Below are 18,055 nucleotides of genomic sequence, written 5' to 3'. Positions count from 1 at the left end.
TAAAAGAACATTTCAGGGTTTCTTTGGAGCACATGACTCACATATTTGATCTTAAAGGCTGATAGTCCCTTTTCAAGGGCATCAGTATATTCAGTTTGTACATGGTGCCTGGTTTTCAGGCATGTTTTCTTTTTACTTTGCACAATGACTGTGTACACATAGGTATGACAAATAAGACAGGCCAAGAATGCACTCTTATAGAAGACCATTCTTTCCCAATCAGCTCTCAATAGTCATCTTCTCTTCAATGACCTCTAAAAACAGGTGGGGGGAAAAAAACTCGACGGACATGAATCTTCACATTCTTATCCTTTACCATGACTTCAGAGTAATAGTGACGTGAAGTCTCACAGCGATGAGAAGCTCAGTTCAGCCAGCGTGGGCTGGTTCCCGGACAAAAGACGCGTCGATTCATAATCCGGCTGAACGGTGGACTCGAGTTCATATTTTTTTGTTTTTTCTGTGTGCGGTTTTTTTCCCCGCTGTTGCCTGCTTCACATGATGCGTCCTCTGTGTCATCCTTACCAATTCCATGGCAAGTTCTGACATGTCTTATTATTATTTATTATTATTATTGTTGTATTGTTATTATTATTATAATTGTTATTATTACTACAACTAATAATAATAATCGATATTAATACAATTATTAGCAATATAACATACATAATAATAATAATAATAATAATAATAATAATAATAATAATAATAATAATAATAGAGGTACAATGTGTCGTATCTGTCAAAGGTGTAATTTTCTTGCAAAACTAGTAGTGTGGAAGTGTTTTTCTCGTTTTAAAGAACGTGCACCGTGAAATATTCAGTGCTAAATTAACACATTTTATTCCAGTTGGACCTCTTTTCGAGCTTAATTAGCACTGTGCATAAGTTGTCATATTTTAAAAAAGGTTATTTATTGATTTGCTGCTGCAGTTGTTATTGTTGAAATTACAGCGGTTAAACTTCCCGGCGTGACGATTGCCCCTGTAAAGCCACGAGTCGTAATACAGAAGTATCTGCAAAAAAATAAAAGAATAATAATGTAGGCCTACAAAAAATGTAGTCGGCCTACAAAAAAATTATGTTACATTGTTTTATTACAGACCACGTTATACAAATAATTCAATAATGCATGGACAGATCACAGCATATTCCTTGTTCATTGTAATGAAACAATTAGCCAACTTGCCATCCTTACTCAACCGCCAATATCCATAATACCCTTGATAATAGAGGAGACCGCAGCAGGTGTTTTCCAAAGGCGGGGCCACCGAGACTCGGTTCCCCTCTATCGGTATCCATAAGGCCCTCTCATGACTCTATGTCCAGTTTATGTCCAGAGTTTTCCCACGCTTAGCTGAGTCTTTACCGATTAGCTCTGATCCGCACTCAGGAGGACGTGAGTAATGAATATTTTTGTGCAAAAACATTGGGTTTATATTTTTCATTGGAATAATATACCATAATTGGTAGATTGTTAATAATATAGTTAATTACATTAAATGCGTGTGTATTTGTTTGATATTAGCAATGTAAGTTTAATTCTGAGGGAATTGTTTCATATCTCCTTTATCACCACACAGGCTCAACACATCGCAGCGAAGGGAACATTTTCTTTTATTAACAGAAAACGCTTAAAATTTCCAAAATGGATAAATTCCGAATGATGTTCCAGTTTTTGCAATCCAATCAAGAGTCTTTCATGAACGGAATTTGTGGGATTATGGCGCTAGGCAGTGCGCAATTATACGCCAGTTTTGAGTTTAACTGTCCCTGTTTACCGGAGTATAATTTCGCATACGGCATTGGGATTTTAATAATTCCACCAATTTGGTTCTTCTTACTTGGATTTGTGTTGAATAATAACGTTTCAATGCTGGCTGAGGAATGGAAGAGACCGACGGGAAAGCGGAGGAAAGACCCGACTGTGCTAAAATACATGTTTTGCTCCATTGCGCAACGTTCTTTCATTGCACCAGCTGTCTGGATCTCAGTTACGCTAATGGATGGAAAGAGCGTCCTCTGTGCGTTTAGCGTCGACCTGGACTTTAATCAATTCGGAAACGGAAGCCATCACAACCTTTCGGACGCCGAGCTGGTCAGATTATTGGCTACAATTCCCTGCAAAGATATATTTGACGGCCAACAGTTTATATCAAGAGAAGCGGCTACCAGATATCTACGTTGTATATCCCAGGTAAAGAAGGCTGAATTGACAACAGTTTAAACATGTTTCAGAGAATAAGAACAAGCGCAAGTTGATTAGTTAACCCTTGTGTTGTCTGCATATTATGTATGCACTATGCACCTGTGTCAACAAGGTCAAAAATGATTTTAGACGGGTGCAGGCGTCCACAGCAACAGCCAATCCATGAGGGGGTGACATGGCTCAGGCAGTAAGAGCAGTCGTCTGGCAGTCAGAGGGTTGCCGGTTCGATCCCCCACCCGGGCTGTGTCGAAGTGTCCCTGAGCAAGACACCTAACCCCAAAATGCTCCTGACAAGCTGGTCGGCGCCTTGCATGGCAGCCAATCGCTGTTGGTGTGTGAGTGTGTGAGTGTGTGAGTGTGTGTGTGTATGAATGGGATGAATGAGAACATCAATTGTACGGTGCTTTGGATAAAGGCGCTATATAAATGCCAACCATTTACCAATCCGTTTATGGATTTTGTGCACACTTCTGCTGATACTTATTTCATTAGCTCATGGTGCGTCTTGACCTGAAATTTGCATAATTACAGCTACAGACTTGAAGTATATCCTAAAGATTTTACTGTCCTCAAGTACAAGAGTGAACCAGTTTATAGAGCTGTCCGAAACTAAGTTTAATTGGTTGGAACAAAAACCAGCACACTGGAGTTGTGCACCCCTGAACTATTATTTTGTCTCAGGTGAGAAATGTCAGTGATATGTGTATGATTTCTTGGGCCTAACTGAGTGAATTCTTGCAGGCTTTTGGCTGGCTCTTTCTCCTGTTAATGACCACGCTGGCCTTCATGGTGAGGGCGATCCGACCTTGTTTCACCCAAGCGGCTTTCCTGAAGACCAAGTACTGGTCTCACTACATCGACATCGAGCGCAAGATGTTTGACGAGACCTGCACAGAGCACGCTAAAAGCTTCGCCAAAATCTGCATCCAGCAGTACTTCGAGAGCATCAGCGGAGAGATGCACAGTTTCCACAGCCAACGGTCTGGCAAGAAGAGGGACGACAGCAAGAAGAAGGAGAACGGCCACAATGAGGAGGGGGAGGGAGGAGAGGAAGAGAAGCTCCTGGGGATCCGGGCCCAAGAAGACATGAACAAAGTGCTGTGGAACTGGCACACCTGCAAACCCTCCCTCAACCTGAAGAATGAGCAGCTGCCCAACGGAGATGAACAACTGCCCAACGGAGATGCAGGGGAGAAAATGAATGGCTTACCCAATGGCTACCACAGACAGGTCACTCCAAAAAAAGAATGTGTGGCCTACTACAGTAAGGTCTGAAACTTTCAGGTTTAAAGGATGTAGTCAGCTTCGAGAAAAGTGCCTTTGTCTCTGTCAATTAGGCAGACAGGGCTTTATTTTTGTCATTTTTAATGATGTCTATATTATGTTCCATTAGAAAAACTTTTGTAAATTGGCATCAAAGACTAAACGGATCACTTGTGATGATGTCGATTAGCTGTTTTAACATGAGGTTAATACCTCATGGAAATATTGAGCTATGTAGTCTTTGAGTCTGAAATCAATGTCAATGTCTTTGGTGGCATTTATAAGAGACCACTTTACCTCATATTGTGTTGTGTTACCCTATCTTTGTAAATCATCAATGTTTATCTACAATGCTAATGAGGCTGCTTGCATGCCATGCAATTTAATAGGTATCATGCTGTGTGATAGGACAATATTGCAAGTCAAGAGGACTGTGGTTGGATTGCCAGGCTGTCGTAGTATCTTCTATCTAACCTAACTGTTCAAAAATGCTAAATTATTAAAATCTGTGCACAGTTTGCTTGAATCTGTTCCATTTGAATCCTGGAAAGGTGATGTACTGTGGGAATGCAAAACAGGCAGTTTTATTCACTGGTTTTCAATTTCGTTGAATGCGTCTTGAGAATATGTGAATGTACCTGAAAATGTACACCAGTCCTCTAAGAACAGTTTGAATTAAGAAATAAATAAAACATCAACAGTAACCAAATCTATTTGACATTGAATAGTTTGCAATAACGATCATTTTCATCCTCAGGGCAAATCCATCAAAAGACGGACATGGACCAAAAAAAAGATATTTTTAGAAAATTTTTAAAGTTGCTGGAAGGTCCTCATATTTTTCCTGTGGCTCCCACAAATAAGTGCCACTTCAATGTAATCACAAGCAATGGAATTGCCCATATATTTGAAAAGTCTTTAGCAACACACAAACTGGCTTTCAGTGTGAAAGGTTTCTTTGAGATTACAGTAAATTGATAACTTTACCATAATTACATCTGTCAAAAGAAACTTTGACTTAATTTTTCCACTACATGGCCCCAAAGATTGGTCTAGTCCAGAAAACATCCATTTATTTTATTGCATAGCCTTCCATCATGATATTTTTGTTGCGATAAATTGTATTTTTCTACCTCAATGATGTATGAGGTACCTGAGCACGTTCATGACACCTGTAGTATGTGCACAATCACGTAGCCAACGTGAATAGCCAACCATTAAATAAGAGTTAAATAAGAAAAAACAAGCAGAACAACTACATTTATCATTAAAATCAATTTCCATTGAACGTGACACAACAGCTTCAGTGGAGCCGCTGTCATTAATTGCAATGGCTTCATTCCCTCAGCATCCGATGTCTGATGGCGATGGCTGATGCAATTTAAGCAAGATTAGCGGTTCCATTCCATTTTGAACTCTACTACTTAACTCTGCCAACCCAAGCTGCAAACAGAGATATGCAAAGTGTTGGCTTGTGGACTGCTTATAGTAAGTGGACACGTCAGGCACGGTAACGTCAGGCGCGGTATATTTGTGTAATTACTGGAAATGACTGGAAAAATAGAAAATAATTTTCTTTGATTATTATTCTGTGTTTATTGCTGATATATAGTCTTCGCAATGTGTTAGATGCAATTTTCTACTTCCAGTTGTTTGAAGACAATTTTGAATCAAAGCTGACTAGATTTTTTACATGTACATTTTGTCATGCAACAAACTTCTACCACAACACAAAGAAGCACATGGATGATGATGAATTGACAATATTTCCATGTCAAACAAATGCCTAGTATAGTTCATTAAACACCTGGAAATGTCATAATAAATACAATGGCAGCTTTACAATAATACTTGTCACAAAACTCTCCTATTTGTAACGTGAGTTACAACGGATTCGCCCCTCAGCATTTGAGTTGCATGTATAAGACCTACAAGAACTGTTGACAAATCACTTCGGGTAGAATTTCCAACATAAGATCACTTGTGTTTAAAGCTGGTGACTAACCTTTCTCTATTCAACCCAAAAATGTGAGAGATAATGTCATAATGGTTGGCAAAAGCCAAAAAAAAACAGAAAATTCACACAACCGAGAACATTATCTTGGCGTATGCACTGACAAGGCTTCCACCACACAATGCATTAATACCTGCTATATTGGCAGGTATTGGCATTAATACCTGCCATACTGTTCACCTGTATCACCTTCCCTGCGACACTGTTCACCTGTATCACCTCCCCCTGCGACACTGTTCACCTGTATCACCTCCTCCTGCCATACTGTTCACCTGTATCACCTCCCCTGCGACACTGTTCACCTGTATCACCTTCTCTGCGACACTGTTCACCTGTATCACCGCCCCCTGCGACACTGTTCACCTGCATCACCTTCCCTGCGACACTGTTCACCTGTATCACCTCCCCCTGTGACACTGTTCACCTGTATCACCTCCCCTGCTACACTGTTCACCTGTATCACCTTCTCTGCGACACTGTTCACCTGTATCACCTCCTCCTGCCATACTGTTCACCTGTATCACCTCCCCCTGCGACACTGTTCACCTGTATCACCTCCCCTGCGACACTGTTCACCTGTATCACCTCCTCCTGCCATACTGTTCACCTGTATCACCTCCTCTGCGACACTGTTCACCTGTATCACCTTCCCTGCGACACTGTTCACCTGTATCACCTCCCCCTGCGACACTGTTCACCTGTATCACCTCCCCTGCGACACTGTTCACCTGTATCACCTCCCCCCCTACTTTTCTCCTTCCATACCTGTTACGGCCATACCTGTCACCTGTGTCGCCTGAATCAAATAATTTTCGACACTTTACTGAACCTAACCTGAGTTTTGGTACCTGTGAAATACTGTCAAAAAGTGCACACCCCACCTTCTGGTCCTCTTGGTTGGCTCAGTTGCACCAGGCAATATCAAGAAAAGTTATTAGAATCCAAAACATTTATGTATTTGACCCTCCGACTGCAAGATTGTTAGTTTTGCCATGTGTCTCAGTGAAACCATATTAAAGATGCTGTCCGATAGAAAACAATTGTCTAAAACTTTCGATCTTTTTTCTTGGGTGTTGTCCTGTGCATTGTGTATTTGCATTCAGATTTGATCTAGCTCATTGTGAAGGTTAGGCTATGCATTTAGCCCACGCCTAATAAGAGAAAGAGCTCAAAAGAATGCAGAATAACTACAACAATGCTTCTGCCATGCTTGGGTTTAGTAGCCTGGAACCACAGCCTCTGAGAGAATTTGAATTCTCCATGGCAATGGGGTCACCTCTTGGGTGATACTGTCATTCTCGAAAAAATATATATCTGGGTCGAATGATGAGAAACTAGTTAATTGAATTACTGTCACTGATTAATTTCTTTCTTTATGCCATATTTCTTAAACTCTCAAATGTGGAGCACCATCCCTCTAATTTTAATAAAAGCTAGGATTTTGACAGCAGTTAGACCAGGGATCATAACCCCAATGTTGTCTTTAGGAGGTGGGCACCTGATGGCAAATTAATTAAACATATACAAGTCATGTTATTTTATTGTCGGTTGCTGCCTTGCATGGCAGCCAATTTCCGTTGGTGTGTGACCGTGTGTATGAATGGATGAACTAATGTAAAACATGGTAAACTTCTTGTACTAGGTTTCCTACCCTTTCCAACAAGGTATAATCTGTCATATTCAGATGACGGACAGTTTATGAATTTCGCTGCATTCGCATAGCAGAATGATTCTACAGATGTGTATAATTACAGGATTTTGACTTGCTGTATATAAACCTGTAATCATACTGGCTAACGGGGCTCTGGTTAACTTAATTTTTAAATAAAGTTCCATTTTAAATGTGGTGACGCTTGGTTAGAAAGCATTAGTGTGAGTAATCCTTTTTGGAGAGCTTTTTGGACACGTTGGGCATGCCTTATAAAACATAAAGCTAACAAAGTGTTCACTGAGTGTATGTGAATAAACATGTATTTTAATAGAAAAATTTTCTGATCATTCATGCGTCTGGACAAAAAGATATCCAGATGTTTTGTATTTGGATAGATTTGGGGACACTTGAGGATATCTGGGTTCAGTTTTGGGAAAACCTGTTGAATGCCTGTCGATATCTTTATCAAATTTTGTACACAACTTTAAATCAAGTTTGTGCACAAATATAAAGTAGTTCTGGGTTGGTCCTTGACTTAGAAATTGAGATATTCAGTGCTAAACTATAAACATTGTTTTAATATTTATTAGTTTTTTAATGCATCTTTTGTGTACACTGTTGTACATGCCCTGACATACAGTTGTTCTGTTTATGAATGGTACAAGGCTCTTCTCTAATTTAAATCTTCAACAATGTGTTTGCAGTAAATAGGTTTTAAGCTATTTACAATTTTATTGGACTAGTACCAAATAGGTGGAAATTGCCCTCTTGGGGGGCAAAGTGGAAAGGGTTAAACTGGAATCCTTGCACATGCGCACACGGGGTGTCTACAGGAAGTGTTTGCATTATGGCCAAGTGGTACCCTGCAAAACACATTCAAATTAATGAAGTTTGCTACCACCTTCAGTTAAACGATTTAACTGAAGAGCGCTAACAGCAATAGAGTCTATTTTCTTTCTTGTCCTTGATTTTAGCCTTTTAACTTTTGGTTAATTTAATAAGTCAATTGTTGATAGGGTCAGGCCCATAGAGTCAGGGTCAGTTATACCCCTTACCTTAAAATAGCATAAACAAAAAGACACTGTAGCCTAAGTGGTTTGTTGCCATTCTTCAATCAGTATGCATGTTTAGACAAATCCTTTCTGTGACCACTCTCAGTAAAAACCGGTGAACACAACACATTTTTTATTAAAATACCATTGTGGTATCATGTTTCAGTTTGCCCTCTCTCCCTTGTTCCTGGCATCTGTGATATGAGGTTATGTTGTTGTTTTGTGATCAGCTAGATAATGCCATTTCACACATGATTTGGAAAATAACTATTTTGTTGAAAGATTAAAGATTGCATGGTTGAAAAGCGATGAATATGTTGATGCCACTGGTTCATTGTGTAGGGGTGTATTGTTATTTCAGTGCATGGCTGCTGTGTGCGAAAATTTCTTCCTTATGTGCCCTGCTGCTCAAGCTCAGTTTTAAAACAGCTAGTAGCTTGTTGACCAGTTCAGACCAGCTACATACTTACCCTGTATAAATAAAGGTTCATAAATTAATCAACATGGTATGACCAGCTCAAGCTATGTTTTGAAACAACTGGTAGCTGGTAATTTCAAGCTGGTCATAGCTGGATTTTACAGCAGGGTGGCACAAGGCTAAGCTTGATGTATCCTGAATGAACGCTTCATTGATAGTCAATACTTACATGGCAAGTTACTGCAGAACAGACAATTACTTTGAAGTTGATTAACTGAACACAGTCGTGGTATGGACTATGGACATGAGGGTTCCAGGATCTTATCCACATCTGCCCTCCAGGGATCTTTACACACTAGAGTCTCTAGAGCAGAGGTGCACAACAAGGGCCGATCCGTTTCAGGATTTTGTGCCAACTTCTGTTCTTAATTATTTAACTGACTCAATCATATCTTACCTGACATGAGTATGAGTACCGGCTACAGCTGCAGGCTGCAAGTGTATCCTTATGATTTTACTGTGCTCAAGTACAGGCTTGAACCAGTGTAATTCATAGAGCTGTCAGCAAATTAAAAACAAGGCAATTGGTTGTGACCAAGACCACTACGCAGACCGGCCCTTGAGGACCGGAGTTGTGAGTTTAGAGAGGATGAGAAGATTGGAAAAAAGTCATGCAGATGCTAGGGTCAGAATTCACATTGTTCTTAATGAATTCCTTCACATACAGTTTTTCCTTGATTTCAGCGTGGTTGTTACACAGACATGAGTCACTATCCACCTTGGGCATGATACTTTAATCTTATGCATTTTGACATTTTCCACTGAATAGCTGCAAGTACATTTTTCTTCATATTATTGTTTATTCAGGCTCAGTTGTTTTGTTGCATGCCTCACATGCACTCGCCCACTGGTGAGGGATGACTCATCTGCCCACACCACTTCTTTCCACATCTCTGTAGACCAGTGAATGTTCATTTGTCTTTATAGTGAGGGGTGAATCCACTGCAGTCCTACTATAATATCCCTCCTCATATAGCTGTTGTTAATGGACTGTTCTTGCTGACACAGTCTGATCACGTCCTGCATTGACATTCTCAATCACCTGAGGAAGTGTTGCTCTCATATCCTTTTCCCTTCACATCGCACTAATGCGCAAGCCTCACAGTTATGAAATGTCCGCTTTCACCACAATTCCCTACCCTATTTACCGAGAACCATCTTGGTCTAAAATCAACTAAAAAAAAAAAAAAAGGTCACCTGGGCCTGCTAAGCATTTTTATACATGCCACGGAGCATGATAGGATCTTACTTGCTCAATTGTGTGTGGAAGCATCTGCATGCATCGCGTTTCTCCAGTGATTTATTCAGGTTTATTTTGTTACCCATCTGTACATACAGTACAGTATGTTACTAATGAGGTCTTTTTTCCAATGTAGGAAGTCTGATATATCTGGAACTTCAGTGAATTTATAGTGAATTCTGTAGTGTTATTTTTTTCTTTTTAACTTTATTCTCAAATTTGTATCTCTGTAGTGCCACCATGTGGCTGGACTGGGCTGGAGTCTTGATCAAACTGTGTGCTAACTTTATATGAAATAGATTTGTTTTTTTCTTAAAAAATGTTTATAAACCACGCCCAGATTATTTGCCCATATTGCCCGTAATAATACAATTATAAAATTGCTGAAATCAATCTAAACTAATTTATATACACACTAAAGATGGTCCAGATGTTGCAGAAAAGATAATATGCAGAACAAAATATAATAAATGAATGACATTTTATTTGTATTGTACATTTTATAAAGATTGGATTTACTTTGTACTTTGTACAAATGTACTTTGAAAATATAAAATTGCATTGCTACAGATTAATGTTTAATGTTAATTTAACATTTACTTCCTGCATACCATAGGCTGAGGCTCAGGAAATCATTTTTCCTCCATCCTCCATTTTTGCTTTTGTTTCTGTCCCTGAGCTTCACAGCATCTTGATGAACAGATCGCTTAGATGAGCAATCCCATGGTACCGTATTTGATAGAATCACAAAGATCGATGCAGACGAGATGATGCCTGGAACGACCGTAACGGAACGATGAAAGAACCATTTTGTGCTGCTCAGTGGAAGCTCTGTGCTCCTGCCATGTTGAAACCTGACCTCTCCCACATGGTAGCAGTTAAAAAAACCTTTCTTCCCCTGCTGGAAGAGGCAGCTCCCCCCGATGATTCATTTTCCGCTCAGAAACGTCGAGAGGGATGTTATTCAGCTACCAGCCACAGGAACTTCCCTCCAACTGGGGCACTATGCTTTAGGAGTCAAAGTACTTCTGTCCACTTTTAGTTTCAGTTTTTTAGTTTTAGCTTTTTAGTTTGAGTTTTTTTTTTTGCCATATTTTAAAGTTTCTTCTTTAGAACTGCTGTGAAACAGAATGGGACAAATGTGTAGCACTGGAGCTCCAGAAAGTAAGTTTGCATGACTTCATTTTTCCAAGACTTTCTAGGATCAAATGCCAACACATATCCTGAGACTGAGACATACAAGTTAAATGATATATTACATGGACTGAAAAGGCATGGGCATGTTTTACTTTGCAAAAGAAGACCACAGTGCAGTAATTAATGCAAAAATATGAGGCGTGTCCTGAACAGCATTCTGAATGATTCATGAGTGGCAGACAGTTCTCCTGGCACCTAGTGAATATTTACTCTTGAAACCGCCCATGGGCACAGCTGAAAAAAAAAGACTTGTTATGATTGCTGCCACACTAAGTCTACCTTTTCTACTTTGCCAAGTCTGATTTTCCAGCAATCTCCAACAAAACAAAACCACATTTTTTGTAACACAACTCCGCCTCACGAGAAGTCAAGAAGACGGTACGACAATGGCCGCCCTCATCAGCGAAAACTTCAAGTTTGTGGCCCTCTTTTTCAAGAGCAAGGACGTGGTCCTCTTCAACGGGCTCATCGCCCTAGGCACCGTGGCCAGCCAGACGGCCTACAACGTCTTCGCCTTCGACTGCCCCTGCTCCTCCGGGCGCAACTACCGCTACGGCCTGGCGGCCATCGGAGTCCCAGCCCTGGTGCTCTTCCTCATCGGCATCATCCTCAACAAGAACATGTGGACCCTGGTGTCGGAGATTCGGCTCCGGGCCTGCAGGAAGGTGTCGGTGGCGGCCACCTTCGCCCTGCTGGGCTCCATCATGGGTCGGGCTGCCGTCGCGCCCGTCACCTGGTCCGTGCTCTCTCTCCTGCGGGGAGAGGCCTACGTCTGCGCCCTCTGTGAGTTTGTGAACCCTTCCTCTCTGAAGGACTTCCCCCCGGGTTACGGACGAGTGGAACTGTCTGGGCTGCCCTGCCAGGCCGTCCCAACGGAAGTCCTCCCTTTCTGGCTGGAGATTGAACGACGCCTGAAGTATGAGTCTCAGGTACCTGCTCTCATTCTCTCTCTCTGTGACAGAGGTGTGGTCTAATGTGGCAGTGTGGAATTGTAATTAAATCTGGGGTGTTAGACTCCAATCCTGATTGTCTGCTGGTTTGCGGCATGCTTCCATACTTAAAGGTACAATAGGTAACATTGTTACAAGGCCGTTGTAAATCCCTTCCTATCAATGAAAAAGGCTCATCTGCCTGTTTATAGTCCTTAAATTTGGGTTTCAAAATATGCAGTTGATGGCCTGACCCTCCGTAGCAAAATATTGTATAACTTTACAATAAGTCAAGCTCATTGGTTGAAAATTGGTTCTAATTGCCACAGCTAATGGCATTCCAACATTAGCGCGTTTACAGAGAAGGAGGAGGGATAAACAGTGTTGTGGCTTGAAGGTGTTTGTTGCTGCTATTCCTCTCTTGACCGTTAGAAGTCAAGAAAATTACCTATTGTACCTTTAAGTGGCAGCTCATATACTTAAGGGGCAGCCTGTAGTCTAGTGGGTAAGGTGCATGACTGGGACTTGGAGGGTTGGTGGTTCAAGCCCGGGTGTAGCTACAATGAGATCTGTGCAGCTGTTGATCCCACAAGCAAGGCCCTTATCCCCACACTGCTGCAGGGGGGATAGTCTATTCATCTGTAAGTCACTTTGGATAAAAGCGTCAGCTAAAAAATTATATTTAAGTGATCATTTTAGTTCATTGATTGGCTAAAGAGTCCACAAACCTTGTCTCCCAGACCTAAACTGGAAATGACAAAAACCTACAGATGATGCGGCCCCCCAGGACTGAAGTTTGAGAATCTTGAATTAAGCAAATTGTCTGGTAACCTAAAAGCTGAATGTGTGATTCTTGAGTGGGATATCTAAGAATAGATATCACGTGAAAATGTATTATAATGGTTACATAAGTGCTTGTCTCTGCTAAATGAATAATACGGTCTGTAACAGATTATGAAGGGTACCTGAAAGATTGAACTGCTTCAGGAAGACCGTAAGAAGAAGAAGAAGAACCTGTTATGCCATTCAACTAATACTTAGAAACACTAGGTTTCTTGCCATTTTCTCTTGTTTCAGATTTAATCTAAAATTAAATCATTCCCACACATAAGAAGCAGTATTAAACATGTTAATGAATAGTGTGAGAATATTAGGATTTAGTTTGAGGGAAGAAAAAACCTTCTCGTTAAATCTAGCCAACTTTTTTCTTATCATGAATCATAAGAGAGAATAATTCATGCCAACCAAATCTGGCCTAATTGAGGAAGCAATACTTGGAAGATTGGAGAACTAAACTTTCTTGAACAGAACAAAATATCACATGACGTGAAAAATCACTTCCTCTTCCTAATCTTGAGACAATCATGGAGGATAATCCTTTTTCACTACAAATGAGAGCAGACAATACAGTATCACCCAATACAGGGTCAAAGATGGAGGCTTCTTTATGTGGATTTTGTGAGCATAATGGGGTCAGTCTTTTCAGTTCCACCATGTGATCCTCCAGAGGAACAGAAGGAGAGTCAGAGGAGAGCCTCATTTTAAAGGACAAGTTGTATGACTGACCAGCACAATTCCATAATGCATGCTGGGACAGATTAACACACACACCCATATTTACATTTACATTTACATTTTAGTCATTTGGCAGACGCTTTTAATCCAAAGCGATTTACAGGTGCATAGGTTCTTCCACAAGTCAAAGCATCACATCCATAACTAGGAAAATACACATGAAATGCTGTTCTAAACATATAGTCATCAACTAGTCATATGGTGGATGAAAAAATTAACTGCCCAAAACAGGGCCCTGTTGCACTATTTAATATGACAGCCAATCCATGCAATGCTCATAGATCTTGGGATCCAATCACTCTCATGGCTAGAATGTGTGTGTGCAGTGCACATCCTATCCTTAAAGGTCAAAAGCACCAAAATAACTATCAGGTTTGAAGTGGTGAACTGTTTTGAGGACAGCTGATGCTCCAGCAGGAATGATACAGTCTCTCTGGACCAATCAAGTGTCTGATTTCCGAAGCACAAGAACACCAACAGTGTTAGTAATCTGAATACACCAAAAGCATTCGCAAACACTAACAGGCAGACAGCATTTACTAAAACTAACACAATTACAGCATGCTAACATTAAAACACTGAAATACTAACATACTGGCAGCATTTGCTGACACGAACCCACAATAAGTGTTTGCTAACACAGACACATTTACAGCATTTGTTACCAAAGTTGTGAGTAACTTGCCTGAACATTAGCCTCAATATATCTAAGCTATTCCAGCATGTACGCATGTTAAAGGCACATGACTTTAAATGACACATTATAAAGTGGCTCACAAAAAGTGTCAGGAATGCAGAATGCGCGCGCGGTAACTCATGAAAACTCACATAATTGCCTATATTACAACTATTTTTCTTTATCTGGATTACAACTATTGTAGCACTATTCAATTTCATAAATTGAAATATATGACTCACAAACACTCAGAAATTATCCAACAACTTTTTTTTAATTTCAGCTCCTGGGCTGGGTTTTGGTGGCTGCGACCGCTGTTTCAGTTTTCTTACTGCTGTGCCTGAAACGTTGCTGCTCGCCCCTGGGCTACCAGCAGGAGGCGTACTGGTCCCATTTCCGCTCCAGCGAACACCAGTTGTTCCAGCGCACTGCCGACGTCCACGCCAAAATGCTGGCTGCTGAAAGCGTGAAAAGCTTCTTTGGCTTCGTGGCTCTGGACAACGAGGAGAAGGCGCAGCTCCAGGATCACCAGGAAAACAAAAATGTCATACCGAGCTCTATGTGGAACCAAATCACAGGCGTCTACCTGTACAGAGAGAACAACGGCGACCCTCTTTATAGTCGACTGAACAAATGGTCCAACGTCCCGACGGCGAACAACACAGCTGCCAGGGACAAAGAGATGGAAACGTTTGCCTGAGGCCGTCAGTGCCTTTTCTCTCTCAGCTGTCCTCGAGCAATACGCACCCGTCTATCCCTCTGTGTATGCGTGTATGCATCATCTCTTTCTGCCTCTTCTGATGCTTCCGCAGTGACTCAGCGATAGAGACGGATATAAATGCCAATCATTTATTCTCATTTACAATGCTGAATCTAAATCCCCTTTCTTATAAAGTCGGAAGGTAAAAATCCCACGAGAAACGAGGTAATAAACACGAATAATACACATCTACACATTATACATACTTATTTCAAGACGGTTGATTCCCGAATAAAGGCTACTGTAATCAATAGCCTACATTTACAGTTCGTTTTGTGTAAAGGCAATGGCCGGGCTTATGTTCTCAGCTGTCATACTCCACACGCACAAATATCCTCATCATCAATGCTCATCATTTACATGTGGTTCTCTTGCTAACTGGGGGAAATGTAACACCTGTTAATTATTTAACAGCCTTGACATATGCGCACAAATATCCTCTTGAATAATATCAATTTTAACAGGGTTTATGTTAGGATTCAATGTTAAATATGATTCAAATGCCAATATCACTACCTCTGTGTGCAAGGGGCACAACTTTACAGTGTTTTTCCTTTGCATAAATGACAGATTTTGCCAAGTGAGTAAGCCAAAGAAAAACATTAGGCCTGTTTTTCTACGTCCTACTCTAACTGCTCAATCCACTTGATAAATGGACATAATTGTTACAAAAATTCTGATGTCTTTTTGCTTACATGCATTGGAGTTATGCATCCTAATATTCCTGCTGAAATTTACATTCAGAGCATCCAGCCCAAGGAAAACCAAAGTCATTTAACTCGTCTGTTTGGGGTCCTGGAGACTCCTGGGCTCCTCTTTAACAGCTCAAAAAGAAGTAACTAAACTAAAAGAACTGCTTATAAACATGATATTGACTGGAAGAGATGTTTCTGAAGCCCTCTTCAGTGGATATACACCCCCCCCCCCCCCCCCCCCCTCATCTCTTGGAATCCTAGTAGTTGTAATTTGCAGAACATATGCAGTCTTGCAAAGCATACGCGGTACAGCAAGCATATAGAAAGGAGAGCCTTCTGAGTCACTTATCGTTCTCCTGTGCTGGTGTGCTCTCTATCTCTGCTGTGCTTTGGTTTTGATAATGACATCTAGACAAAGATGTACAGCTACAGAGGCTCTGGGAATGTGCCTTAGTAACAGCGATATTGAGGAGGATGAGTCTGAGGCTAATGACCGTGTGGAGGACCTCGACTATGAAAGCTCTTCATCTGAAGAGAGAGATTCCCCTGAGGGTGGCCCTCCTGTCGTCTTCCAATCCTACCTAGAGCAGACACCTTCACTTCTAAAAATGTACAATGTCTGCTTGCCTGCTGCATGCCGTGGCAGTGGCAGTGGGCCCGATCCCAGCTCGATCCAGTGTTTACATACAGTGTGTTCTGCTGCACGCACTGCACCGGAATTACTGGGTCACAGTCAGAAACCTGCACAAAAATGTGTCTGTTGGGTCACCGGTTTACGTGAGACTAAATGGTGTTCCAAGAAAAAAAGAATCGTCTTTTGCATTGGCCATATTGTCTAGTGTTCTAACTGAACTCCAAAGCACAGGCCATGCTTAACACCTGGGTGACCCCGGCCCCATGCAGTCCCCCATTTTAGAGTGCAGCCACAGCCACGTTCCTTGTGATTTCCTGCAGTCCTTTGCTCCTCCAAATGCCTTGCAGAAGGACATAGTCGCTGCGTGCTATGCTCCTTTGGCCCTCCTGGCATCTCCCACTCCCAGGGAGAACCTGCTGCCCAGCTACCAAGAGCAGACACCTTCACTTCTAAAAATGGAAAATTTTCCTTTCAGATGAAAATGTGCCTTTCGACGGTACATGCCCAGCAAGTGTCCTAAATACGGCATAGAAATATGGGCAGCCTATGATGCAAAATCCAGCTAAGCTTGGAAAATGCAAACTTACACGGGAAATAAGTGCCTAAAAAGAAGTAGGGTATGAGGGTTGCCTTGGAAAATAAAGCTCACAATGTTGGGAACAATAAGAAAGTACATGCCAGAACATCCCAAAGAGCTGAAATAAAGATAAGGAAGACAATATCATCTATGTTTGCTTTCTCTGACATGCTGCACTTGAGACACCCTGGATAAAGTCACTGCCATGTATAGCTGCTGACAAGACTGCCCGTTGGACCCTCGTGATTGTTTTCAACGTCACTGATGTTGGCGCTTAGCTACAATGCTTTTGTTATTTGTAGTGAAATCAACGATCGGCACAGTGGCTGAATCGGGGGAGAACTTTCTTGGTAAGGCTACTGTAGGTGATGCCCTGGTGAAGCCTCATATAGAGAGGAGGGAGCGGCTTCCCAGAACACAACCAGCAGCATCCATTTTGAGAGGGTTTCAAAGTTAGCCCCAATCCTCAGACACTCCAGCCACAGCTGGGAAACACAGCAGGTGTCAGGTCTGCACACAAACAAATGACTACAAGTGTAACGTGTATGAAATGCCACTGGTAAATATGTATGGCACACAAACCATCTGCATGTCTTGTGTGAAGTAGGGTCTAAAATAAGTAGTTGCCCCTCATACTTAATTCTCCACCCCTCCAGCCTTAGTGCCTAGGCTAGGGACCTTTTGGTCTATGAGCAGCTATTCTTTATTATCTGTCCTGGTGGGGTAGGAGCTTTGTTTCACAACCATCCTTTCTACCTGCTGAGAGTGTTTCCTGTTCGGAGCGCTTGTTTGTTTACATAATGTTGATTCACAAAGTATGTACTAGCTGTGGGATACCTCTCCTTTTTCTGTAATGGTAATAAAGTGCTTTTTTGAGTGCAAGTGGACGGATTTTATTTCTGTATACACTCTGAATGTGTGGATAGTAATTAAATGACTTCTTCGTTACCATTTTCTGGGAGTAAATGAAGCAGTTTTGTCAATATTTCAATCTTTTTCTACACTCTGAATACAGTGCTTATTGAAATCTTTTCATCACAAACAATTGACTTCACCAGTATGATTTATATTTTTTTTGAGGGGAAGGTCGTTGTTAGCCTGATTC

At 41.3% G+C, this 18,055-nt stretch overlaps 2 protein-coding genes across 2 annotated transcripts; both read left to right on the top strand.

Annotated features, from left to right (window-relative positions):
• Nucleotides 1-1,328: 1,328 nt before the first annotated feature.
• On the top strand, nt 1,329-4,046 carry LOC133118731 (calcium homeostasis modulator protein 1-like). Its single transcript, XM_061228905.1, has 3 exons — nt 1,329-1,399; nt 1,584-2,197; nt 2,951-4,046. The coding sequence occupies exons 2-3, from the start codon at nt 1,649-1,651 to the stop codon at nt 3,482-3,484; spliced, it is 1,083 nt and encodes a 360-aa protein (XP_061084889.1). The 5' UTR covers nt 1,329-1,399; nt 1,584-1,648; the 3' UTR covers nt 3,485-4,046.
• A 6,988-nt stretch (nt 4,047-11,034) lies between these two features.
• Nucleotides 11,035-15,219, top strand: LOC133118693 (calcium homeostasis modulator protein 2-like). Its single transcript, XM_061228843.1, has 3 exons — nt 11,035-11,071; nt 11,402-12,033; nt 14,568-15,219. The coding sequence occupies exons 2-3, from the start codon at nt 11,491-11,493 to the stop codon at nt 14,982-14,984; spliced, it is 960 nt and encodes a 319-aa protein (XP_061084827.1). The 5' UTR covers nt 11,035-11,071; nt 11,402-11,490; the 3' UTR covers nt 14,985-15,219.
• Nucleotides 15,220-18,055: the final 2,836 nt, after the last annotated feature.

The sequence above is a fragment of the Conger conger genome, chromosome 18 (genome assembly GCF_963514075.1).
Source record: "Conger conger chromosome 18, fConCon1.1, whole genome shotgun sequence".
NCBI classification, from domain to species: domain Eukaryota; kingdom Metazoa; phylum Chordata; class Actinopteri; order Anguilliformes; family Congridae; genus Conger; species Conger conger.
Note: the sequence above shows the minus strand (reverse complement) of the source record. Positions and strands in the feature narration are given on the sequence as shown.